This window comes from Mus musculus, chromosome 11 (assembly GCF_000001635.26).
Source record: "Mus musculus strain C57BL/6J chromosome 11, GRCm38.p6 C57BL/6J".
NCBI classification, from domain to species: domain Eukaryota; kingdom Metazoa; phylum Chordata; class Mammalia; order Rodentia; family Muridae; genus Mus; species Mus musculus.
Genome location: NC_000077.6, coordinates 20,821,924 through 20,849,166, shown reverse-complemented (window position 1 = coordinate 20,849,166; position 27,243 = coordinate 20,821,924). Strand labels below are relative to the sequence as shown.

The 27,243-nt window shown below is 44.2% G+C and overlaps 1 protein-coding gene and 1 non-coding gene across 4 annotated transcripts; both read left to right on the top strand.

Annotated features, from left to right (window-relative positions):
* Positions 1-1,285: 1,285 nt before the first annotated feature.
* Positions 1,286-1,414, top strand: Gm22807. The gene has a single exon (XR_003949906.1). It is a non-coding gene; the product is annotated as a small nucleolar RNA SNORA65 (small nucleolar RNA).
* A 15,836-nt stretch (positions 1,415-17,250) lies between these two features.
* Positions 17,251-25,812, top strand: Lgalsl (lectin, galactoside binding-like). Of its 3 annotated transcripts, XM_006514629.3 has the most exons (6): positions 17,251-17,477; positions 17,609-17,718; positions 18,820-18,891; positions 19,041-19,129; positions 19,721-19,898; positions 22,652-25,593. In XM_006514629.3, the coding sequence occupies exons 2-6, from the start codon at positions 17,707-17,709 to the stop codon at positions 22,793-22,795; spliced, it is 495 nt and encodes a 164-aa protein (XP_006514692.1). In that variant the 5' UTR covers positions 17,251-17,477; positions 17,609-17,706; the 3' UTR covers positions 22,796-25,593. The 3 variants fall into 3 exon arrangements, with proteins under 3 accessions (XP_006514692.1, XP_030101642.1, NP_776113.1); XM_030245782.1 differs by lacking the exon at positions 17,251-17,477 and having other exon boundaries at positions 17,519-17,718; NM_173752.4 differs by lacking the exons at positions 17,251-17,477; positions 17,609-17,718 and adding an exon at positions 18,059-18,193 and having other exon boundaries at positions 22,652-25,812.
* Positions 25,813-27,243: the final 1,431 nt, after the last annotated feature.

Genomic DNA, 27,243 nt, shown 5'->3' with positions numbered 1-27,243 from the left:
TTGCTTTTTCTCACGACTCCTGCACGAAGCCATAGGTCCTGTTGTGCTCTGTGTTCATTGTTTACGATTTAATCAGAACGCCAAATCCAGATACAACATGAGCCCCTAAGCTTCACTAGAAGCCAGCCATTGCCCGACTCCTCTCCCCACAGTCCCTAGGGATGTGTTGCAAATGCTAACCCACGAGTGTCACTGGGGATGGCTGCCTCCAGAAGCACTCTGGTCAATGGTCACCTTTTAACCAGACTGTCCAGGACACAGACATCTTCCCCATAACCAAGCCATCCCTGTGTATGGTTAGACAGATATGACCCTGCCCATTTAGCCAAGACAGCTTTTGAATTCTGGGCCCAGTGAGAGAAAGGATCCCAACTTTGCCTTGTCTTTATTTCCTGGGAACGCAGACAGCTCTGATTCAGGTTAGCCATCTCTGTAGAGATGGCTCTGCCTTTTGCAAGGAGCCTTATGCACCCACAGAAAGGAAGGTTTCCTATGATCCACCTCCCACCAAGTGCATCTATACACTTTCCATACCACCCTAACCCTCTTGGGGACCAGGACCCTCTGATGTAGGGCTCACCACAACAGAGGCTTAAGGGGTCTGTCTGCTTAGGCATGACACTGATGGGGCTCCTCATAGCTATGGGGTAGTAGGGAGGGGACTTAAGGGCAGTAGAAGTAATTCTGCAGTGAGCGCCTCTGCCTGCGCACAGCAGTGTTCCCATTCAATTGGGGAAGAATGACTCTGGGGTCAACTGGGGCCACACTAGCAAGGTCTCTCAGTATAGCTCGTCTTGGCTACTTGTGGGTTCTTCTTTTTTCCACTCTTTATCCCCTTAGTTTCTCCTCCTAACACTAGATCAGATAGAAACATGAAGAGAGGGGAGAGAGGAATTAGGAAAATCCCTGAATCTATTTTTTCTTTTGTTTCTTGGTTGACCAGAGATACTAACAAACTGCACCACCACCACCACCACCACCATCACCACCACCACCACCACCGCTTCTCCAGCCCTGGCATTTATGCACCTTCTGAAAAGTTCTCAGAATTGCAACTGTCACACAATCACAGAAATTATCTGCAGCTGGCGGAACCATGCTTCTGCTAGAGCACGAGGCCAGTCATGGTCTGCAGCTCCATATCCCTATTCCTCTGATAACAATGAAAGCACATTCTTATTCTTTTTCAAATCAGCCAAAATTCCAGAATTTTCAGAAATGTCACTATACCTCAGCTCTGCCCTCTCCAGTCTGGGAGACTCTGAGTTGTCTCCTAAGAGTGTAGAAAGCCACTGCACCTGACCAGTATTGTTGGCTGGTGCAACACAGTGGTGAGCTGACAATAAGCCCAGCTTTTAGGAAACAGGGCTGTCCTACATGTGGATGGCTCTGTGCCGAAAGCATGGAAACAGCCTAGAGATGGGTAAAGTGGAACCATGATCTCAGAAGAAAGGGGAAGCTGTAAAAGGCACTGTGTTTCTGCAGTTAAACACAGTGGGAGCATTAGTTTTGATGAGTTTGTCAACACTGTCTGGCAGATGAGACACCGGTCTTTGGCTAGAGAACTTTCTGGAACTATCAAGGAGATCCTGGGTACCTCCCAGTCTGTGGGCTGCAATGTGGATGGCTGCCACCCTCATGACATCATAGATGACATCAACAGTGGTGCAGTGGAGTGCCCAGCTAGTTAAGAAGCAACAAGAAAATATTTCTATAAAAGACTATCTGATTAAAAAAAAAAAAGGGAGTGTAGAAAGCACTTAAGGTAGGTAGACCTCCTCAGTCTTCACTGCCTGCCTCTGGTACAGCATAGCACTTGTTTGGTTTGTGCCTGGGTGAATGTGCACAGGGGCTGGGGCAGGTGGTGGTGGTGGTGGTGGTGGTGTATGCATGGTATGCAGGTATGCTCACCCAGGAAGGTGACTGTGGAGACCAGAGGCTGACATCAGAAAGGTCTTCCTCAATTGCTCCTCCTCATAATTTTTTAATCCATTACATTTTTTAGTTTTGAGAGGAAGAAAGAGAGTCATGACGTTTGAGTAAGGCATGGTGGTCACATGGCAGCCACGCAGCCACACAGAGGACCCATAGAGAAAGAGTGAGCCCAGGGAGCCAGAAAAAGACTACTTAGGCTCTGGCAGCACTACAGAGAGGGACAGAAGAGAAAAAAAGGGGGGGGGGACATCCAGTCTCCGTGTGACAGAGTAGACACAACAGAGCTTCGTGGCAATTCACAGGGACGCTGCTAGAGCAGTGGGAATTCTAGGAAGGAAAAATACATTATCTCATTAGGGGGGGTCTCTCACTGAACCTGGAACTTGCCATTTCAACTAGACCAACTGGCCATTGATTCTCAGAGCTCCATCTGTCTCCACATCTCAGCAATAGTTATCACGAGAAATAACCACTCCACCTCACCTGGTTTTTTTTACATAAGTGCTGGGATCTGAACGTAGGTTCTCCAGCTTATACAGCAAGCACTTTGTCCACTAAGCCACCTCAACAGTTGTATCTTTCCCTCTCTACACTCTATCCGCCCTTGGTATCCAACAAATGGCCCAGATGGCAGAGAAAGAGACTGCACTAAGATTACTAATCCAAGATCCCCTTTCCTGCACATCAGTACCCCAATTTTAGGATCTAACTCAGAGCAACATGATACATTCTTCCTAATGACAACCAAAGACTTGAGAAACAAAAACGTATGGGACCTAAACACATCTAACTGTGACCTTGAAATCAAATGATCAAGGAGCTGTCACAAAGCAGAGAAGATTCTAGAACTCTCCGATCCCTGTTTGCTTATCTGTAAAATGCTCATAACAGTTAGGTTTGTGGTGAATTTTATGTTCCGTAAGTACTCATGAAACATAAAACTATTTTTTCAGGCACCCAAATTACTATCCACAAGAGCAGTACCTTGAAGTTTTTCTCTAGTGGACTGAGCAGTCTTTAAATCAAGTAATTTATTTTCTGCACTTTTTTCTGTTCCATATTACAAAAGCAGAAAGAGCAACTTAAGAGTTTCTCTAGAGAAGGGGTCACTGAATTTCAACAAGGCTACAGCCCTGAGCCTTAATGTTTGGCTACATAAAATATACCTACTATAAACATTTATATGAGGGCTTTAGGGTAAATATAAGTCTTAATTTCACTGGACAAATGTCCAGGTTATATGATAGCTACATTTAGTAGCTTAAGAAATTGCCTAACTACTTTCCACAGGGACTGAATCGCTTGATATTCCCACCAGCGACATGTAAGGGACACCACACCATTTCCGACATTCCTGCCTGCTGATTTATTCTTGCCATACTTGTAAATGAGCACTAGTATACTGTGGTTTTAATCGCATTTCCCTATCGATGGACGGTGGAGAACATCTTTCCAGTTCCTTGTTTGCAGTCTGGAAATCTTTTTTGGTAAAATGTCCTTTTGTTTCTTTACCATTTTATAGCTGGAGCTTAATAATTCTTCCTATATTCAAGAAAGAATTACAGTAGCATCTGTACCCTCCTAGTCCTTTGCCGACGTGAGCCTGGAAATACTTTCTCTGGTTTCATAATTAATCTTTTCTTCCTTTTAATGAAGACTTTTTTAGAACAAATTACATTTTGCTTGTCTATCAACACATTTTTGCATCTATGACTGTACTTTTGTCAAATCTAAGTATTCTTTGCCAAACCCTAATGCACACATTTTTCTCCTGTTTCTGTGTGTGTGTGTGTGTGTGTGTGTGTGTGTCTGTCTGTCTGTCTGTCTGTCTGTCTGTATCGGGGCTATGTGCATGTACTACATATATGTAGAAGCCAAATTGAGTAGCTTAAATGTTGTTTAACAAGCTCAGATGTTGTTTCCCGGGGGTCTGCCTGTCTCCATCTTTCTAGAGCATTGGGATGATAAGTATGCTCCAGACACAAACTACTCAACAAGGCAAACAAAAGAAATATTGACAATAAATGAGTAGGCCAGACTGTGGGGCGCAGTCCATCTCAAGGGGAAGATATGCCTATAGAAATGAGGCAGCTGGCTATACTGTGTCTGGAGTCTGAAGCAGGGCAGCGTGTGCTAGGACCCAAACCTTCTCCTTTATAATTCATGCCAGGACCCCAGCCCATGAGAGGCTGTCACCTACATTCAAGGAGGGCCAGAAAGGAAACCGTCATAGTGTTGAATTAAGTAAAGTCAGTGCTCACCAGGCATGGTGGGACATACCTGTAATGCCAACACTTTCAGTGTCAGTGTTTGTGGCTTGAAAAAGTGCTTGATCATGGCCACTAAAACAAGGGGCTGATTTTCCCTGAATAAAAAGTCTACAGAACTGTGCTGGAAAACAAGAAGTCTGAACAGTAAACTGCCACTTAACCCCAGATAGGTTCCACTTATAATGAGAAGGGAAAATTCAAGCCAGAGAAGGTGGTGCACACCTATAATCCCAACACTAAGAAGCTGATCATGAGCTCCAGGCCAGCCTGGAGTACTGTGACACTTTCCCTCCAAAACCTCAGTAAGTAAATAATAAAAAAGGAGGCTTTGAAATGTGTAATCAATGGCAGACATGTCAGAATGAAAGCATCAAATAACCTAAATCAACAAGCAAGAGAGCAAATATTTACTGTTCAAATGTAATCCCACCTGAAGCTCCTGAACAGGCATCTAAACAAAAGACTACACTCTGATTATAAGGCACGAATGTGCCTAGCCTGGCTTTAGAAACTTCCTGTACGCATAGCATTTAGCAAATTGCTTGCCCAGAGATTACCCAGCATTCCTGGGATGAGCAGATACAATATAAAGCACAGGATGGTCTAAAAATGGTACTTGTCATAATCGCTAACATGACTGAACTAGAAAGACTGCTCTGGTCCAGGGACAGAAAGATTAGTGAGCGTTTGAGTGATGAGCCTCATCTATAATTTAGTGAACTCCACTCATTCATGGACTTCAACACAGCCTGACAGGGAGAAGGGCTGTCTCCTTCCGCTCCTGTTCAAGTCACTGGGGAGTTGTCATTGCTGGTGATGGGAAGTGCTGCAAAGGAGCCCGGTAATGGGAAGTGCTGCAAAGGAGCCCGGCATCTCCTGTGTAGTAAACGAGCTTCTGAACCTGGGCATGCTCCAGACAAACTACCCAACGAGGCAGACAAAAGAAATACTAACAATTAGCCAGGCGTGCACAAGAACAATCATTCCTTATGCAGAGGTCCAGTGGAAATATTCGTTACAGATATGATACGATCATTTGGTAGTTTTCCAGAGGCCTTTATCACAGGGTTCTGCCAGCCTTTCAGCAGCTTTTCAGGTGTGTGGTGCAACAGCAAAGCTGAGAGGCCCCTTCCCCGGGACTTGGGTCTGGATCTCTTTTCAATACACTGCTAATCTTGTTAAATCTTAATGCCCGTTGGTTTTATGGGTTTTGCTTGTTCTTCCTTCCAGCCTTCTTTGACCTTGTTGTCTTTGTGTGGCTTGAATGTCATCTCATGATAGTTTTACAGTTAATTCTAGAACAACAGCAGGCTGAAGAATACGTGTGTGACATGTGCCATAGACAAAAAGGCACAGAATGAATAGTGATGTTGCCCATTAAATAAGATTTAAGATATATACTGGGAATTTAAGATATACTGTGAATTTTGGTCACCTGGCCACTGCATTTTTGTCTGTTTTCAGAAGGGAAAAATGAATTTTTCCTAAAGTCATTTTAACTCAGTAAAAAATGCACCAGGCATGAGAAGAAAAAAATGTATAAGTTGGTTTAGCCATACTGCACAGAAATTAACCATGTCCATAAACTATTAGATAGGCTTTTAAATGCAGTATACAAAGATTATATATGAACATGTCAGGGCTGGAGAAATGGTTAAGAGCACTTACTGCTCTTGCTGAGGACCCAGGTTTAGTTTTCAACACCCACATAAAGCAGCTCACAATTGCCTGTAACTCACTGTTCTAAGGGATCTGATGCCCTGTGGCCTCTAGGGGCACCTGCACACACATGCTGCACATAAATGCACATAGGTGCACATATACACACAAATAAAAATAATAAATACATCTTTTAAAAATATATGATCAAGAGAAAGTGGGTCATTTGGCTTCAAGTCATAATGTTTGCAGTGTTGGTCAGTGTCTTAGTTACTTTTCTATTACTGTGATAAACACCATGGCCAAGACAACCTATAAAGGAAAGCATTTAATTTGGCTTACAGTCTCAGAGGTTAGAGTCCATGGAGGCAGAGTGAAAGAACTGTAAGCTCACATCTTAATCCACAACCACAAGGCTGAGTCAGAGCACTGGGAATCACGGGAGTCTTTGGAAACCTCAAAGCCCACTCCCAGTGACACACCTCTTTCAACAAGGCCATATCTTCAAACAGTTCCCAGATAGTTCCACCAACTGGGGACCATGGGATTCAAACATGTGGGGCTACGGGGCCATTCTCACTCGAACCACCATGACCAGAGAAAGTGAATTGAGTATGAAAGACATTGAGAAAGGTAAGAAGACATTCCTTCAGAAGTGCACCCAGGCCACACCGGGGAAAGGGAGAGAGGCAGAAAACAGGACTAAATCTCAGTGGTCTGGACAGAAGACAGGTCAGGTCGCTGGATTCTTACATAGGTGCAACCAAGAGCAGAGGCATCACCTGGGGAGAGGATACCCCACCGAGTATTTGGAGGAAGTACACCCCTGAGACAGAAATGATCTTTACCAGGATTAAAGAGAAGGGAGAAGGGGCAGGCCTGACAGTTTATATTTAAAAGGCTAATAATAAGCAATAGCCTTACTTATTAAGAACAAATGTCTCATTCTCTTAATGTGTGCCATAATTTAATTCATACATCAAAGTTCAGACAACAAAGAACTAACAGAATATTTCTGTTGGACAGAACTGATTAAAAATCAGCTTATAGTAATGTGGATATGATCTTTTTAAAAATAGCTACTGCAATTCCTGTTTCCCTATCTCAAAATAGGATTGAGCTTAATTAGTAACATTCAACTTTTCACAAACATAGGAGATGCCACCTCCAAATGTACTGAAATGGTTTGTAGTTATATAGCTGGGTGCGTGAGTGTGTTTAAACACTGGGGAAATCCTCTCATGTTGTAGAGCCAAGCAGGAGACTCAGCTGTGCTTCAGTCTGTGCTCACTGGTCCTTTACAGATGGCAAGAGGACAACGAGCTACACCAGTGGGGCTCAACCTATGAGTCCACAGGGATGGCATGTCAGATAGCCTGCACTTCAGATACTTACATTACAAAACATAACAGTAACAAAATTACAGCTATGAAGTAGCAACAAAAGTAACTTTATGATTGGAGCTCACCCCACATGAAGAACTGTATTAAAGAGTCACAGCATTAAAATGAATAAAGACCACTGCTCCATGTTACTCTAGACAATGCCAATTAATTAGAATTCCCTGTACCAAAGATGCTGCCTTTTACAATTGAAAGGCATTAGTATGGCTTGTGTCTGACAGAAAATAAAGAGTATTAACGACTTCTTATATTTTATAACATCTTTACATTCAGATGCTTTCACAAATTAGCATGGTAGACTAACAAGTTAGACTTTACTTTTTAATTTATAATTATATATCTAATATAAGTAACTATCTAATATATGATATATCTAATTCATAACTCATAATTCAGAATTGTTCTTAAACACTCACTCAGAAAAACAATACTAGAACTATATATGGTAGTGGTGCTTTTTGCTAATTCATTGGATAAAAAGATTATGATAAAGGAGATAATCTAAAACTATTAATGGTAAGAAAATAATATATAGTACATATATATATGTGTGTATATATATATATATATACATAAAAATATAAATATATATTTATTTTAGCAGGCCTAGAGAAATGTCTCAGCAGTTAAGAGCACTTGTTGCTCTTCCAGAGAGCCTCAGTTTAATTCCTAAAACCCACATGGCAGCTAACAATCCTCTGCAACTCCAGTTTCAGAGGATCTAATGCCCTCTTCTAGCCACTCTGGGCCCTGCACACATGGAGTACATAGACATATATACAGGCAAAACAACCAAACACATAAAAATTCCAAATGATATATAATTTTGAAATATATATTTTATGTATATATATTTAGAATATATATATATATACATGTATGTTGGAGATATATATATATATATATATATATATATATATTCCAAAGTGTAGACATACCCACTCCTTTCTGTGTCCTTGAACAGAACTTATTTTAACTTGATTCACAAAGCAGGCAGGCCCAGCTGGGACATGACTATATGAAGATAATTCAGAATCCTAAGTCAGTAGGAGGGTATAGGACCCAAGCTCTCCTCTCCCTCCATCAGGGACACAGACCCATTTCACATTCCTATGTCCACTTTCAGAAGATCTGTCAGGTTTGGGGGTACACTCTTCAATAACAAGGGCTAGAACTCAGAACTGTGATGGCGAATTTTGGTTGTCAATTTGACACACTTAGAAACTGCCTCCATTTCACAGGCCTGTGGACATGTCTATTGGGCACTTTCTTGAATGTTAAATAATGGGAGAAGAGTTCAACTCACTGTGGGTGGTGCCATCCTGCAGCAGTTGGGTCTGGGCTAATACGAAAGATGGCAGAGTAAGCAAGGGAAAGCAAACCAGTAAGCAGTGTTCCACCATGGCCTCCACTTCAGTTTCTGCTTCCAAGTTTCTGACTTAGGTTCCTGCCTAGACTTCCCTTGATGATAAACTATAATCAGAAAGCCAAATAAACCCCCTTCCTCCATCTAAGTTGCTTTTGGTCATGGCGTTTACCACAGCAACAGGTACCAAACTAGGACAGTCAGTCCTCATCTAAATACAAACTGTGTGGCCTAAGAAAAAGGCAAACCTGAAATCATGCCACTGCTCAGGGAGCTGCTACTAGACACACAGTACACACTGTGCCTCTTCACACTCTCCCACCAGCTCCCTATGACAATGGCTTGATACTTACTCTAAGCAAGACCCGTACTGGCCTCGTGTGCTCTCCTGCAATTGTCATACATTATTTTTCAAACACCCCTGTGCTTGATTTACTTTGTAAATTATATAGAGTAGCATTGTACTGTGAGCGAGTTTCTAGGATGGTTTATATGTCAAGAAAATGAGCAAATGAATAGATCATGTTAGAATGTCTCTAAGGGAATGTGAGAGGATATCACAGGGATTTAAAACTTGTTATCACAGGGATCAAGGGGTCACCAATGCTGACATGACAGTGACATGATCAATAGTGGCATGTTCTGTGGAGAGAGTAACTTCATGCAGATGCCAGAGTACAACCCTTTAATCCCCAGAGAAGACACATCTGGCCTGCTTACAAGTCACGGTGCTAAACTCTATCCCCGCAAAGCATTCTTCCTACTAAGAGCTTGTTCTAGCCTTAGGGAACATGTTTTATATGCAAATAAAAATATCAAGAGATTAGAACAAATTTCTCCATTGGATTCAGAGGGGATTTCATCAAGTTCCAGAAAAAGAATATGAAACCAGCTAATTCCACTGGATCTCAGGGCTCACGGATAACAACTTGTATTCCTTATTATTAGAAATTATTCTAGGCAAAAGCAAACTGTAAATTACAGGGAAACGTGACTTCTGCATCATCCGGCAACACTTACTATGGAGACCCCCTTGCCTGAACCCAGCGTAAAAGTAAGAAGTCTAATTCCATAATATGAGAAATGTGGGTTTATAGTTTAAAAACACCATGATTTGTTTGTTTGTTTGTTGTTTTGTTTTGCTTTGTTTGATGAGGTTTCCTCTCTTCAGTCTAGATCCACTGTCTCCATCCTGAGGAGCTGTCTGTACGCCATCTTTCTTCTGAAGCCCAGCCCTAGGATCCTTCCCAAAGGATCCTGTCTTCACTTCCCCCACTTCCCCCACTTCCTGTTTTTCCTCCTCTGCTTCCTCCTGCCTCAGTCTTCCAATTTCTAAGATTACAATGGGCACCAGAACACAACTGTAAATGTGCCCAGGATCCTCATCCTCTCTCTCTCCCTCTCTTCCTCTCCCTCTCCCCCTCCCTCTCTCTCTCTCCAACTTGACCAAGTTTTCTGAGTTACCTAATTTATCCATGTCTCAGTCTTCTTATCAGTTAAATGGGAATAAAGTTGCTTATGCAACTGGTCTGAGGCTCAGAGTTTCTTTTAGAGAAGGGATTTTCTGCCCAATTTGGTTCAAGAAAAGGCTTGCTGCTCTGCCACCAGGAGGGTGGTTGGCAAGTCCTCCATCTCTTCACATTTTCAGGTGTTCACAGATCTGCAAAGGGGTTTTAGGGACTAGGGGGATGTAATTGGTAGGTCATTCTGGCTAATGCAGGCTGCTGACAGGCAGCACTGGCCTCAAGTTCCTAGGCTGGTTGGTAGATGCTGCTGAGCCTAGGTTACAGACTCACGTCTTCTGGCTCTCTGCCTTCTCCTCAAAGGCACGAATCCCTAATAAGAGTGTCACACTCAGACTCTGCTTCATCTACTGCTTCAGAAGAGCTAACTATGGGCTCATTGTTGCATATTAGAGAAGCACCTGGCATACCACACAGCACATAAGCCAGGCACACCAGGCACACCACACACAGCACACACACTGGGCAAGTGCTTGTTAAACAGAAGTTGGAGGCCAGCCTGGTCTACAAAGTGAGTTCCAGGACAGCCAGAACTATACAGAGAAACCCTGTCTCGAGAAACCAAAAAGAAAAAGGAGAAGAAGAAGAAGAAGAAGAAGAAGAAGAGGAGGAGGAGGAGGAGGAGGAGGAGGAGGAGGAGGAGGAGGAGGAGGAGGAGGAGGAGGAGGAGGAGGTGAAGAAGTCATCTGGAAAGCCTTCGATGCTCATTCTCTGAGGATGTTCAAGTTTGGTATCAGCTGAGGTCTAGCCATTCAAGACAATACACTGATACCAGTCAATATAGCTGTTTCCATATATTGCTAAGCTTATGACTTAGGGCTTTTTGTCATTATCTTACCAATTTTTGATCACACAAGTTCAATTTTTCATTGCTCTTGGGGGCATATTATGACAAATTATACATTTATTTTTTAAAACAATTTTGGCTACTTTCTAACATGGACTTAGGCAAAAACAAAAAAACAAGCAAACAAATGAACAAGAACCATAGGCTATTTAGATTAGCCTTCTCAGGATGGGAAGACCCTTTAGTACTGAGTCAACCTAGAGAGAATTATAGCTCCTGGGCTGTAAGCAAAGGGTGTAGATGAGTGGACGGGAGTCCTCACCACTGTGAAGCTGTATGCTTGTCTGCACATCTATGGCCATGCACTGTCCAACAAGTCATTCATTTACTCATTCAGTCAAGCAACAGTCATCATGCCAAGTTCTCACAGGCACCCTTCATGCCAGGTTCTTACCTCAAAAGCAGAAGGTTACAGTGGACGATAGGCAAGACCACTGAAGGGAGCTGGCCACTAGGCAGAGATGGGGAGCAGGCTAGGGCTTGGTCAGGGAAGGTCATTTGAGCTGGGAAATGAAGAAAATGCCCAGAGCAGCACATTCTCAGCAGGAAGAAGGGCAAGTGCTAAGCCCCTGGAGAACTGACTGCCAGGGAGGACACTTTTAGTGGACAGTGCTCACAGGGCAGACTACAGCCCCCGGGGAAGCCGGGAGGGGCACTCAACTCCGAAGAGGAAGTCCAACCTCATTCTGAATATCAAGAGAACACACAAGGGATTTTAATGGAGTCAACAATGCACAGGTTCTACTTCAAAAAAGTCACACTGACTAAGAGCACGCTCCACAAAGGTGAAGGGAAAGCAAATTACATATACTAAAATATGTGGAGACTTTCCAGTTCCTGGGTGATGCTCCAATTTAGCACTGTGTCATAATTACTCTGAGCTTTTAGGTGACCCTGTGGCTGCTTTATGAGTTTTTTATTAGAATATTGAGAATGAGCAGTGCTGTAGATTAAAATCAGCACTAGACCCGAGGAAAAACCACTCAGGAACACAGCCCAGCCCGCCTTCCCACAGGCCCATTTCCATTTACAGCATATCATTTGTAATGTTAGCTAATCTTTATAAATCATTCCGTGTCACCCCTCGGCTGTCACTCCTCTAGAATAATTACTAGCTCTGGGACACTGGTGGAAACGGAGTGATGCATATTTTTCTACCTGTGCAAACTACAGAATCGTGGCCCAAAGAAAAAACCATGAATATGTGGCCTCTTGAGGCACCAGAACTCATCCATTTCTGTATCCCAAGGAATGACCATATATAAACAGTGCATTTGTTTGACATTTTTTTTTCTCTTTCAGATGAGGGGAGAGTTGTCTGCCAGATCTAGCTGCTAAGGACAGGATGTGTAGGAAGAAGCTGTTAGGAAAGCCAGCCCAGACCTCATGCAAGAAACAGGGAAGCATCCAGAGGGCCAGTAATGAAATAGGCAAATTGGTCCAGGAGAGAAGCTGTGATTCTGGGAAGTATACCATCTTACACTATTAAGTAGGTGGTACCCAGCTCAGGGTGGAACTGTCTGGGAAGGCCTGAGTGTAAGAAGATTCTAGCCAGACACCTGTTAACAGAGAAAGGAGGAAGCACAGAACCATAGTCTTGTTCCCCTAACAAGCACCTAAAAGCAAGTAGATAGCACACATCTTCCCCATGATGAGTTTTCCCTGACAAAACGTCTGGGATGAAGGCAAGAGTGGTTATACACACTTATAGCCCTTGCACAGGGAGGCTGAGGCAAGAAGGGTAATGATTCAGGGACAGCCTGATCTACACAGTAAGAGTTATTCAGGGTCAGCCTGAGCTACACGGTAAGAGCCTATCTCAAAACAAGACACCCACTCTCTCCCAAAGCTACTTTTATTTATTCTAGGTAATAAAAGAGAGATGACTTTAAGAAAAGATGAAGATGTCTCCTACTTTATTTCATCCCATCTCTACATTAGTTTTGAAAAGTGGTGCCCAGCCCAAAGCCTCCTTAATATATAGGGTCCCAACTCATTGTCCAGATCCGAAGCAAGCAGAGATATCAACACTGTGAATGAGCGACATGGAACAGATTTAGTCAATGCAGACTGTTGATTTGAAATTCTTAATGAAAATGTTTTCAGGCTGTGGGTACAGCCCAGTGGTACATGTGTGTTCATGTGCTCATCCTGAGCTACCACAAAGAAATGCTAAAAACACATTCTTCAACAGTTTGCTCAGTCTATGAAGCAGCCACCGGAACAGCTATATTGGAAATCATCAGATAGGGTGGGTTTGGATGGGCAGGGCCTATCTGATTGGGAATATTGGAACTAGCTCCTGAGTTTGAAGCACTGATCTTCATTTTTCCAGGCCAGCATGTTGGCAGAGAGGCTCAAAGACTCATTCTGAACATTGCCACATGGAAGCAACAGTATGCAGAGGTAGAATAAATTATATAAATGTAAGGCTAGGAAGATGGCTTCCCTTTGACTTCCTAGTTCTTTGCCTAGGCTATGAATTAAACTGACGTAAGACAGATTAAGAGGAGCAAAATCATATTAATTATACACATTGCCACAAGAGTCAAAAAAATGGGAGAATCAGAGAAAGGGCAGAAGACAGAAGCTTGTATAGCACCCTAAGCTACGGAGAACAGGGGCTTGGGTGGGGAATGACATGTTATGGGAAAGTGAACCTAGAAATTCGTGGTGCATAAAGGCTGTCTGGTTCTATGTCCTCTCCAGGCATAAAATCATTTGGGGCATACTGCTTCCTGATACAGGTAATTACTAACACAGTTTATTTCTTTTATAGGTGTCTTAGTCAGGGTTTCTATTCCTACACAAACATCATGACTAAGAAGCAAGTTGGGGAGGAAAGGGTTTATTCAGCTTACACTTCCATTCTGCTGTTTATCACCAAGGAAGTCAGGACTGGAACTCAAACAGTTCAGGAAGCAGGAGCTGATGCAGAGGCCACGGAGGGATGTCCCCTATTGGCTTGCTTCCCCTGGCTTGCTCAGCCTGCTCTCTTATAGAACCAAGACTACCAGCCCAGAGATGGCACCACCCACAAGGGGCCTTTCCCCCTTGATCACTAATTGAGAAAATGCCTTACAGCTGGATCTCATGGAGGCATTTCCTCAACTGAAGCTCCTTTCTCTGTGATAACTCCAGCTGCGTCAAGTTGACACAAAACTAGCCAGTACAATAGGTGAATTTTTTTTTTCAGAGCTACTCCTAACTGCAAATTCTCAGGATAAACCAGCTGAAATATGCCAAAGAGCTACCCTGTGGGTGGACTATTTTGGAATGGTGTGTCCTTAGCCCCAGCATTATGGTAACAGTGGTGTCCTTACCATACTCAGAGCTAGGCGCTTTAAGTGAAGATGTGTGTGTGCTTGGTTTTGACTTTGCTCTCAGGGTTTTGCATTGTTGTCTTGCCAGGGGCAGAGGGTGGTCTCACTATGTAGTCCTGGCTTACCTGAGGAACTTGATACATAGACCAGGCTGGTCACTGAACTCACAAGAGATCTGTCTGCCCCTGCGTCCCCAGTGCTGGGATTAAAGACCTTTGCCACCATGCTTAGTCTTTTTTATGAAAGTACAACATTAACAAAATAGCAATTAAAGCACAGCCCAGCTCAATGAACTGCTAGATATGCAAAGTACATGGACATTCACTGTAGATATCAAACTTAAACTTCCATGTTCCTTGTAGAAGCTGGGCTGTTAGTTTCCAGCTTTGAAGGAGGCTGGAGGTCTGTGTCAGCTAGACATTTCCTCTCCAACTCCTGAGAGCCAGGTAGATGCTTCCCGTTTTCCCTCCTGTGGGTCAGGGCGTCTAAATCCCCAGGGGACAGAATGTCTCTTTCCTTCTAGCCAAACCAGGCAAGTTTCTGCAAAACTACAAGATGAAAAAGCCCTTTAAACCACCAAATAAAAAAATAAAATAAAATCATAAAAACAACAAAAGGGAGGACTACGTGCCAACAAATGCAACCAGAAGTGTCCAGAAACAATGAAGAGATGTAATTAGACTTCAGGTTCAGTCACACAGTCCTGTCACACTCTGGCAGATCAAGCACTGGACTCAGGTCAGTGGTCTCTTGGAAATCGCTGAAGGTAAGCTGGAGAGAAGGCTTGGGTACGTGGCAGCGACTCCCAGAACAGGCACTAATCTGGCTGTGAGGAGTCTCCAAACACCTCCTGTTCACAGCACCAGCTCTGAAGGCAGAAGCAGGGTCCTCTGCCTCCTCCTTGCCAGGCTTCTGTTGCCATGTGGAAGGGGACAAGGGGACATGGAACTGCATCTTTGAAGCCCCACGCTCCTCTAGGGAATGGGTCATGACCATCTTCTTCAGAGGGAGGCTTTTATTTTGGTCTGTAATTAAAACACACACCGGAGGCTGAATCTAGCTTCCCCATAAATAACCGAAGTTAATGAAATGTTCAAAACTAGTGTTGACTGCCAAGTTTTACAGCATTCTCCTAATTGTTTGGGTATGAGAAAATTCTGTGTATGTCTAAAAGAATCATTTGATAACTAGGCCATAGTTCCTAAAATAATTAAAACCTGTAATCATGTTTTGAAATACAGAAAAGTTGTTTGATAAGTTGTGCCCTCCTACCTAAGTAGGCAATCAAAGAATGCTGAGTTTGGAGATTTTTTTTTTTTTCTTGTGTGAATGTTGCTCATAAGAGTGGAGACTGGCTTGACAAAAACAGTTATTAAAAACTAAGTGCCTAATGGACTTAGAGCAGTGTGTGGGGCCCTGTTTGTTAGAGTGGGCTGTGGCTTCCCTTCCCAGTGGGAGTCTGAGGGAATCAGCATCATGGGATAACAAACCTCAGCAGTGGGATATTTTGCAAATCTTTGTTGAGTCCCAGTTCTTAGAGCAATTGGGCAGGGTGGTGGCCCAGCTGCAGGCAATGGTCTCCTCACAATGTCAGAAATCTGTGAGCACAGATGCAGGTACACAGAACCTGAGCCCCCTCCTCCTGTCCTCCTGCCCTGGCTACATGCTGCCTGTTCTCTGGCCCTTGTTACATCAGCTACAGGGATGCGTCAACATCAGAGAGTACAGGTCCATGATGTGACTCAGTGCCAGTATGCTTGCCCTGCACATACAAGGCCATGGGTTTGCTCCCCAGAACCTCCAAAACCAAACCTCCTCTCCCTGGCTCAGAAACTTCCAGTGTCTTTCTGTTCCCTTCAAGTAAAAGGTGTCTCCAAGACCTCAGCCTTCACTTCTGCTCCACATGTCCAGCATTAATCTACAGGTCCCATCTTGCAAACTTTATCTTTACAGTTCCTGAGCCAGCAACCTCTTCTGGAGGTTGAGCCAGCCCTCCCTTTGTCCCTCCCTTCCTCCCTCCCTTTCTCCCTCCCTCCTTCAGAATTCTCAATGTCACTTTCCCAGACTACCCTACTTTAATAGCATCATCCTGCACTCTCCTCCTCCCCGCCTTATTTTTCTGTCTTACTACCTATATACTTGCAAGTTTGCTTATGTCTGCCTCTCCTCGCTACAATGTAATTTCAGCAATGCCCCTGCTAATTCTCAGCTCTTGGTCAACAGCAGACACTCAAAACTGTTGCTTAGAATGTGCTGAGTGTTCTTCTGGGGAAGGTGTGTGAACCAATTTATTAATCTTCACAGTAATTCAAGATAGGATCATCGTAGTAATTATTATCATGTCTGATGAAGAAATTAAGGCACGCTACTATCAGTAATAAGAAACTAAATTTGGACCCAAGACACCAGCCCTTTATAATAACCATGATATATTGTACCACGCTTAGCTAATAGCAAATAATTCAATGATTTTTTCCCTATGCTGACTCTTAGAAATTCAGAGAATCAAAGTATGACTTTAAAATATCAAGTTTCTTGTAATTGCCTAGTATGTTAGAATAATTAATAGGTGTGATTCTCAAGCTCAGATGAGTAAACAGGAGCAAAATGGGAGCCACAATGACAACTCTTCAGTCTCTAATTCTGAGAACCACTTCCACAAAGGCTCCGACTGTGGATTACAGGCATGTTCCCTGTCCCACAGAGATTACCATGATTAGCACTGGTCCATAAAGGGACACAAAAGCTGCAGAGACGCCAGGTCCCCCAAAGGGCCCCTCTGGGACTGTAGCAGCTCACTTGCTCAAGCTCCTTGCTTATTAGTGTGGTGATTCACACAGTGCATTGGGCAAGCCGAGTATGTCACCTAATAGAGAGTATGTTGATACAGCCTTATCTGAGAAGTTACATAATTATGCTAGTGTCAGGATACCATTACAGGAGTCTGAGCCTTAGCGTGAAAGAGGAGTGTATTCCCTAGGAAGTATTACACAAAGAAGGACTGGAGACTCCATTACCCCAAACTAAGCAAGTGACGTAAAATAGCTAAGGACAGAAACTGTGTCCACTTCAAGTTGCGGCTTGGCCGGGCACCTGCTGAAGAATGCTTCCGGGACCCCGACACTAGCCTGCGCTTCCCTGGGAACAGAGGGTTGGTCGGCGCTCAGCAAACTGTCCCCCTAGAGTCCTGGCTGCTTCTTTATTTAGGGTCAAATATGTACAAGCCTTGGACCTCCATTCTCCTTCTCCTCCAAACAGTGCAACTATCTTTCCTCCCACTAGGTTGGAATTCTCTGAAAGAAGCCATACCAGGTCTTCCTCTTTGGAGTCCTCCACCTTCTCTCGACCTCACTCCTGATCCACCCCCACAGTCCCCCAGGATGCGGAAGGAGGTGAGTGAGTAGGGTACCGACCAGGAGTGTCCCCAGCACCTGTCACCTGGCCCACCTGGGCCCTCCCTTCACCCCTTTCCCCAGCCCCACCCACCTTCCCGCCGACAGGCCACCGCCCTCCGGCCTTCAGCCGTGGTCCAATGGCCGTAGGGCAGGGCACGCTTAGCAAGCCGCGGCTCCCGGGCCCCGTCCCCGCCCTGTTCCCGGTTCTCGGTTCCCGAGCCGAGCCCTGCCGCCTTTAAATGCCACCCCAGGCCAACGCACTGCGGCCCTCGCCACCGTCATCCCCTCGCCGCCGCGATCTCCGCGCCGCCCGCCTCCCTTCCCCCTCCCGGGCCTGCGGCCGCGCCAGCCTGGGGCGTGCACGCGCGCCCGTGTGTGCGCGCGCCCGGCTCGGACCCGCGCCCGCCGCCGCGTCCCCGGCGCTCGCTGCAGGAACATGGCGGGGTCGGTGGCCGACAGCGACGCCGTGGTGGTGAGTGCAGCGGCCTCCCGCGAGGCGGGTAGCTCAGAGGGCCGGGGCAAGGACTACGGACCCGCGGTGCCGCGGGAAGCGCGGTACCTGTCAGCCGCCGCGGGGTGCGAGCTCGGGGGGCCCCGGGCGCGGGGCAGGAGGGCGCCGGCCAGGTGCGCGCTGGGCGCGTGTGCGTGCACGTGGGTTAGTGTGGGGCCGCGGTCCCGGCGTCCGGGATTTACCCCTTTGGAAACGGTCCCGCGCCGGGGGCTCCGGAGAGAAGCCGAGCGCTGCCGCTGCACTCCAGCCACGTCCCCGAGGACAGGCCAGGGGGCAGAGACTCCGGGAGCGTTTGTGCTTGGAGAGGGGCCTGCCGCCCACCTACACGGGCTTTGCTTCCCGGGTGGGCCGCGACCTTGAATTTGATCCGGTCTCAAGAGCCTGGGGATCATCAGAGGCTTAGACCGGATGGAAAGGCCGGGTTTTGTTTCGCGGTTATTTAATGGGCTATAAAGAGGCATCATATGTATGTGTGTCTGTGGAGGGCTGCTGGATCACTACAGATTTGTGTTGATTCCTCATCCTTCCATTCACTCCCTAATAAACAAGGGTCTGTGGAAAGCCAATCTGTGTGCTTCTATTTTTAGAAACTTGATGATGGGCACTTAAACAACTCCTTGGGTTCTCCAGTTCAAGCCGACGTGTACTTCCCACGACTGGTAAATCAATGTGCTCCGTGTCTCTGCCTTTATCCTTTTCCCCTCTGGTGCATTTCCTTGCTTTCTAATGGGTCTGATTCTCAGGGCTGAGGGTTTGGCTCGTCTCTAACAGCCCATAAACATCCTGTCTCTCCCCTCTTCCTTTGCAGATAGTTCCATTTTGTGGGCACATTAAAGGTGGCATGAGACCAGGCAAGAAGGTATTAGTGATGGGCATCGTAGATCTCAACCCCGAAAGGTAAGGGCAGAGCCCTGCCATTGCTGAGTCCCGCGGCTGCCTCCTCCCCTTACCCTACTTGCACAGTGTCACTAGTTAGGAGTGCCAAGAAAGTACCATGTTCCCATGAAAAGAATGTGTATCAATCCTAGCCATCATCTCTGCAGATAGCTATTTATATCAGTGATGATAAAAATAGGCCTACAGTTAATCTTTGACCCTTGAGAAGGCCAAAAGACTTCTTTTTTTATGGTTTTGAAACACGGTAGTCGTAACCAAACCTGTTAGAATAAATAAGAACCAAACTTACAAGATGTTTCCCTTGTCAAGTTCTGTGGCTGTTTTTGAGAACTCTGAGATGGATTAATGCAAGGGTGGCCTGAGGCATTTGAAGTCTTCAGTTGTAATTATTTTCAGTTCCACTGGAGTTTTCACCAGAGCCTACTTTAGGTAACAAAATCTATTGGTTTGAGTGTAATCCTTAGTGTCTGTGTTTAAACTGTGTAAACAGTAGCAGCCCATTAAAAGCCGATGAACCCACTGGAGGAGGAACTGGGTCAAGTTAAAATGTTACATCTGACTCCTGGCTAAGTGACACTGTTTTCTTTTTAGCTTTGCCATCAGCTTGACCTGTGGAGACTCTGAAGATCCTCCTGCCGATGTGGCAATTGAACTCAAAGCTGTGTTCACAGACCGGCAGCTGCTCAGAAACTCTTGTATCTCAGGAGAAAGAGGCGAGGAGCAGTCGGCAATCCCTTACTTTCCATTCATCCCAGACCAGCCGTTCAGGGTAGGTACCTTGAGTGCCTGATGCAGTGTTGGCAGGGCCCCTACTTACTCTGTATCTACTGTGTGCCAAGAGCTCTTTAAGAATTTCTTCATGTCCAAGAAATTTGTTGCCCGGAACTTGTCTCGAGGCCGAGAGAAAAGAATAAAAAACAACAAAAGAAGTCTGTTTGCTGATAGATGTTAATGCTTGCCTTAGTAGCTCTTGATTCTCTTCAGACCATATGTTTAGTTAATGGATGCATATATGCATACCTAATTGCTAAGTACTTAACTGTAATTCTACTTAGCCAGTGCGGAGGTATTAATTATTGTTAACTTCTGGGGTGGTGCTAGGGACTGAACCTTGTGCACATTAGTTAAGGTTTCTACAACTTAGCTACACTCCCAATCCTCGTTTTGATTTCTGTTTTGAAACAGGAACTCTCTAAATTCCCCGGCTGGCCTTGAATTTGTAATCCTCCTGGCTCAGTTTACAGAGTATTTTAGATTACAGGCCTATGCCATCAGGTCAAGCTGGGGTATTAATGTAGTAATAATTTTCTGTGTAATTCCCAATATAGTGTGAGGCACATAAATAACCTACCCCCAAGTATCTGATTGATCACTAGATATTAGTAAGTATCCAGAATTTTCATGTTTCTTGGCCTAAATACCTCAAAACCTTATTAGTTATGGGTTTAAAACAATTTAGTGGTTATCATTTCATTTTCTCTTGTTCACTTTGCTAATGAGTCCATATTTGTATAACTATTTTCCCGTGTGGGTTAATTAAGCGTGTCTGTTTCATGGTCATAAGCTGTGTGGCTGACAGGTTTCTTCCCTAGGGCTTGGGTAGAGCTCCTTGGCTCCCAGTCTCTAACAGGCAGGAAACAACCCAGTTTGCCACCCCATCAGGCAGCAGTAGCACTCACTACCTTCCTCTGCAGGACAAATAAGAGGTGCAAGTCAGTAATATAAGAACAGACTTGTGTACGGGTCAGGCCTGGAGATGAGGCTGCTGTCTGCATGAATCGTACCATACGTCAGTAACGGCACCTCGGTTAAAAGCTCTGTGCTACGTATAGACCAGAGTAAACAGAACTGCTCTTGATACCTTGCACTTCACGTGGGTCTTCTCAAGAACCGTGACTGTTTCTCTTTCCTTAGAGTCTAGAACAAAACAAAAATCCATAACTTTTTTACATCAGTAAAGGAAATGAGATTGTTCCCCTTACGACCGGAATCTAGGACGTTTCCCCATTACCTTAGCTCCTCCTTTAGAATGGTAACCCCTTGCGGGCTCCTCTTGCTATGCCACGTTCTTACATGGTAAGCCGTGTGTGTGTGTGTGTGTGTGTGTGTGTGTGTGTGAGCTTGCAAACTGGAAGGCAATTCAGGTGCCATCCTTAGGAACACCACCATCTGCCTCCCTCACTAGCCTGGATCGCACTGATTAGGCTAAACTGGGCTGGCGAGTGAGCCCAGATCCCCACCACTCTACTGCTGGTATTACAGGTGCATTCAGAACCTGCCATTCTTGTGGGAAAATAGAGAATTATACTTGGGTCCTCTTACTTACCAGTCGAGTATTTCCTCAACAGAGCTATCTCAGACGGTAAATCCTTATGCCTGGTTCATGATTGTGAGCTACTGACTAGAAGGGTTACATTGCTTCCCAGCAACAAAAAAATGTAGTGAAATAAGCTGGGTGGTGGCTCACGCCTTCAATTCCAGCACTTAGGAGGCAGGGGCAGGTGGATCTCTGTGAGTTCAAGGCCTGTCTGGTCTACAGAGTAAGTTTGACGACTACCAGGGCTACACAGAGAAACCTTGTCTCTAAATAAAGTTTACACAAATGGAGTGAAATAGAACTTTTTGATGGTATAATTTAAGCAGTAATATGAATTAAATGTGACTGATACCACATATGGCATCCCTTAATGATAACTGTCAATGCTTTTCTACAAGCATCATAGCACAGCCAATTCATAAGCTCTGTGGTGGCCAGGAGGTGGTGGCTCATACCCTTGGTCCCAGCACTTGGGAGGCAGAGGCGGACAGATCTCTGTGAAATTGAGGCCAGCCTGGTCTACAGAGTGAGTTCCAGGACAGTCAGAGCTATATGAAGAAGCCCTGTCTCAACAAACAAGCAAACAAACAAAATCCCAACAAACCTCTGTGGTGAATTATGGAGAAAGAGAGGGAAAAGGTTTACCATGTGGAGTCAGTGTTTGTTTGTTTTAACAAAGCCTTGTTAATTACACATTCTTGGTCCAATGCTTATTACTGTGTAATCTCCCTTAGTGTTTATTTACCATGATTGTCTAGACTATTATTAGATGCTGCTAAGGGCTACCAGCCATGCATCAGGAGAGGCCCCCCTGCAGGTAGGATGGCTTGTTTGGCATCAAGTGTCATGTGAAGAGATTGGTGCTCCTTCACACCTCTACCTGGAATATGGGAGGAATTGTCTGTTCCAAATCTTTCACTGGTATGGAGTGGTGATTCTCTCAGTGGGTTCCCTGCTCCAGCCTTAGCACTGGGGAGGGTGCAGATTTTTAGATCGAGCTCTGGACTTCCTGAATTGAGAGCTGGGGGAATGGGAACCCAGCAGTCTGCACCCTAGCTAGCATTCAGCAATTTGTGATGTTTGAGATCTACGGTGGGCCTTGCTTATCTTCTCCACAATGAAGTGTGGTTATGTTGTTGGTTTCCCCCTTACTCCAGCAGGATTCATCCAAAATTATGCATTGTTATTATTTTTGTTTCTTCTAGGTGGAGATTCTTTGCGAGCACCCACGTTTCAGAGTGTTTGTGGATGGACACCAACTTTTTGATTTTTATCACCGTATTCAAACATTATCTGCAATTGACACCATAAAGATCAATGGGGACCTCCAGATCACCAAACTTGGCTGATGTTTAAAGCACTTCTATTTCAAATATGATCGATCAGGTGCCACAACTACATGTCTGAAAGAAGTGTCCTAACCAGATCTGGAGACTTAAAAAGAAAACAAAAACAAAGACAGACTTCACTGTCTCTTTCTGTGCAGTTTAAGTCCAGAGTGACAACCTCATCTGTGGTTTGCCCAGAAGAAGAAAACTCGCAAGAAAGACACTGAGCCATTATACCCAGAACAAAGTAATACATTTATCTGGTTTTTATTCAGACTAAACTAAAATGGATTTGTGATGATTTGTGATTTGATAGCAATTACTCATCATTTCAAAGCAAGGTGATATTTAGAAACAAAAGTGCTAAAGACCTTAAAAACAACAGCGGTACATCAAATCTGCACTGACGTGGAATTGCGTAGCACAACCGACATTTTAGTCAGGGTATTTACATAGAATGTAGATTGTGCAAGGTTTGGTTCTTATGTTTTCTTGGGTTTTGTTTTGTTTTGTTTTTGGCACAGCATCATGTTAACTTGGATTTTTAAGCATTCTCGATTAATTTATTTATATTTAGTATATGTATTAATGTATCAGAGAATGAGCAATGTCTACAAATTATGAACTTAGGTCTAAGGGGGAAATTTATGTATAACAAGCATAAAATAAGTGAATTTTTACCTTAAAGAATTTGAACATATTCCCCTTACCCCTCAACTTTGGCTTCTTGACATAAATTGCTATAAGTGCTTTTGGGGACATTTTTGCAACACTTCGATAAAGCTCTAAAGTTCTTGTCGATGATGGGAACTTTTGTTTGCATTGCTTTTTCTCCTTCCTGTGAATTAGCACAGTATTGGCTTCCTTAAGGCTAACTATTCCTTAGATTTACATAATAGCTCATTAAGTTGTTATTAAATTAATGGAAAGCATATAAGAGGTGATTGCATAGACAGCTTTTTAAATAACTATATATCAGTTTTTAATAGTATGCTATGAAAATGGTTCCAGAATGCAGTGTTAAGCAGAAGCAAGTTGCCCCAAATTACTTACTGAGAAGTAATTTATATCAACCTAGGCTGTTAGCTCATTGTATACTTTGTCTTCTGAGACCCTGCCCAGTATCCCTAAGCAATGCCTTTGGAGCTTCTGAGTAGACAGTGCTGCCTCCCTGGTGGATACGGTGGGATCCAGCTAGGTCATCTGAAAGATTAAGTCCCAGGATCTCAGCCAACAGTGACCATGCTTCCAGGGAAACTGCTTCCTGCACTTGCAGAACCACCAGTAGGCTGCAGGTGACTAACGTATCTGCAAGGTTAGAGATGCTCGGTGTTTCATACCCTGCGTTGGTCCTAGAGAGAAGGGCCTTTGGCATTGCTTTGGGCAGGTAGTGGGAGAAGAAAGGGATCCTGGGTGGGGTGTATTTATATATAATTTCGGTTTTGTTTGTACAGTGTATGTGTCTTATTAGGGCACCTCTTTGTCCTTCGCTTCTAAGGTTTTTTACACAACATGCAGAGGCACTGAAGTGACCATGTCATCTTCATGTGTCAAGAATGTAGACAGTGTTTCAGAACCAAAGTCTAAGATAAACAAAGCAAACTCAAATAAGGAATCTTTATAGATGATATATTTGGATTCTTCTCAACTTTGAAACTGTTTAGCACAGTTCCATGGTGTTATATTCAAAGCCTTGTCCACCAAGACCTGCTGCGTCTTAAAAAACTTTCTGTTCTCATGGCTTCTCAGGCAGCCAGGAGAGCTGTTTTGTAGCTCCAGGTTTTTATTTTGTTTTTTGTTTTTTTTAAAGCCTGTGAGCAATTTCTCATGGGTTGAAAAGCCACTTTAGAGGAGTGTCTGTCAAGAGACTTAGAACACACCCTGAAAAACATTTATGAGATTTGGATTCGATTCATGCAGTAAGCACCCCCCCCCACCCCCCCGAGGGATCTTCTGAGTGGGCAAGCATGTGTAACTCAGCAGAAGCTTGGGGTACGGGAGTATAAAAGATTGGAAGTGGCTTTTCTCTACCTGTCAGCTAACTCAGAAGCAGCCAATCCCGTAGGCTGCTTGGTAATGAAAAGCAGTATTAAATCCCAGATCAGCCTCCTGGGAGCCGTCTAAGTGGTGCATTGAGTTGATTTTGGACTAGTTAATCAATAGGGGCCACAGCCCAACTCACTGTCCAAATGGCTAGCTAGAAACTAGGACAAGTTCACAGTCTCCTCAGCCTGAGAGGTCAAATGTGGGGAATTCAGGATGGAAAGTGCAATTTCAAGCTTCATGGGGAAAGCACTGCATACACAGGAGTTCTGTCCACCCAGGGCCCTAGTCTTGCAATAACCAAAACCAAGGGATAACAATCAGGCTCTGGGGCAATAAGCAGGCTTTAGACAATCTGCAGCAAAGGTGGAGGAAATGTGTCTATCTACCATGTTAACAGATGACTTCTACTTCCTGGGCAATCCCAGAATTGTCTTAAAATGATTATTTTTTTAAATTTTGAAGCCCAGTTTCAAATCTTGCCAACTTCTCTACAACTCCCTAAGAGATCACTCTTAGAGTTGATGACGCATTAAATGGCAAATCCATGTGCATTAAGAGAAAAATATCCAAAAAAGGATCAAGCCCTACTGCCTTGAGAAAACAGCTTTGGCATTTTCCAGCATTAATGTAAAGATAATGTTCCTATGATGACATATTTTCAAAGAAACACTTTCTTATTTACTGCGTGGTGTAAACTGTTGTTAAATGTGTTGTTACATTATGTCACTGCTAAAAGTTATTTGCACTATAATAAAGGAATTTTCTACAAGATAGCTTCTGGGTTATTACATGCTGCATTTGGCTCTAGATACAATGTATTTATCATAGACCATGTGCTTAATAGTGGTCCCTTTATCTCACATACTATAAGACCATGTGTACGTGTGCTTCCCATATTGATAAAGGCTAGAAAAATGTCTCAGAGGCTCCAGAGACCCAATGAGCTTATGTTGTGGATGCCTAAGTTCTGTTTTAATAAAATATAAACTATGATATCTGCATGCCCTGACCTTACTATTGGGTGCACAGTTCTATGAGGTTAGTGCATAGATTTAGTGTGTAACTATTTAATCAGGATACAGAATTATTGTTTCATCCTTCCAAAGTCCCATATATAAAAATGTCTCCAACTTCTAACTTAGGTCAGGCAGCCCAGTGATCTGTCTCCCCTGCTATAGCTTGTAAATGACAGAGTCACTTCATTCATTCACCCCATAATGTCTTAGAGTTGGCGTCTTTGATTTTGCAAGTGTTTAGCTACATTCGTACTGCTTCAACTGTTTCCCCTTACATTGATGAGCAGTGTTCCACTGTAAGGGTATATATATATATATTATACAGTGGCATATTTTATCCACTCTCCTTTAGGATGCAGTTCATCTCCCTACCTTCTCCTTCCCCCTCCCCCCACCACTGTCCAGATGTTTCTGTGTAGTTCAAGCTAACCTCAAAATTTTAGTCCTGCCTCCACATCCTAGGCTAATTTCAAGTTCTTTGGCTTTTGACAATGGGTTCTTAACATATCTCTAAAAACAGTTTTTGTACAGAACATACACAGCAGCAAGGCTTTGTGTTCTTTCCTGCGGTTTGAATGATTAGGAAGAAATTCGATCCCTTGGTTATTCAGCCTTCAAGTAAAACTGGATAGCTTATAGAAGTAATCCCAGCTTCAGTTACCAACACAGGGACAGACTCCCGTACTGAATCTAGGGTCTTACTCCTAACTAGTTTCAGGAATTCCTTCCTTTTTGGTGTCTCTGTTTTATTAGTTTATTGTGTTCTTATACATCTCACCCTTCAGCTTTTACTCTACCCTAACCCTTCCAGCCCCCTAACACCAGAGAGGAGAGAAATAAGGGTAGAAAAAAAAAGGGACGCAGACCTCTTTAGGCCACTTCCTGCTGACAAGGATGGCCAGTATCTTGAGGCCAGTCTAATCTTTGATCTCAGAAGGTCATCGATCCAGCAAACCAGGAATAAGCAGCCGCAGGGGGATGGGGATGGGGCAGCTGCCTCCTTCAGAGTGCCTCCCACCCCTCTCAGGAGCTGGCATTTATTCCCTCTCCAGAGTCCCCGGAATTGAACTATCTACCACTTGGAGAATTCACACCCCTCCTAGAGCATGAGGCGATCACCGTTAATGGCTGTGGTCAAACTGAAGCAGCCCCATATCCCACACCCGGCATTAAAACAAAAACATATTCACATAACATAATTTGGGTTTCTTAAGGGACCAATTGTCAGTACACTTTACTTTTTAAGAGGGCAGAACTGTGAGGTTTGCTACTTGCTCTGTCTTGACGTCTGCACTCCAGGGAGAGAGAGGCTTTCTAAGGTAAGAGAGTTAACTTAGGCTTCCAGGCAGAGAGATGAGGTTCCCCCCACCCCCACCCCCACCCCCTGGCCAGTCTAGAAATGTCCTT

Excerpts from the sequence above, each read along its gene's own strand:
- Lgalsl (XM_030245782.1), top strand. The coding sequence starts at position 17,542 with ATGTACAAGCCTTGGACCTCCATTCTCCTTCTCCTCCAAACAGTGCAA. Across the intron at positions 18,892-19,040 it reads ACGTGTACTTCCCACGACTG|ATAGTTCCATTTTGTGGGCA; the intron begins GTAAATCAATGT and ends CTTCCTTTGCAG. Across the intron at positions 19,899-22,651 it reads TCCCAGACCAGCCGTTCAGG|GTGGAGATTCTTTGCGAGCA; the intron begins GTAGGTACCTTG and ends TGTTTCTTCTAG.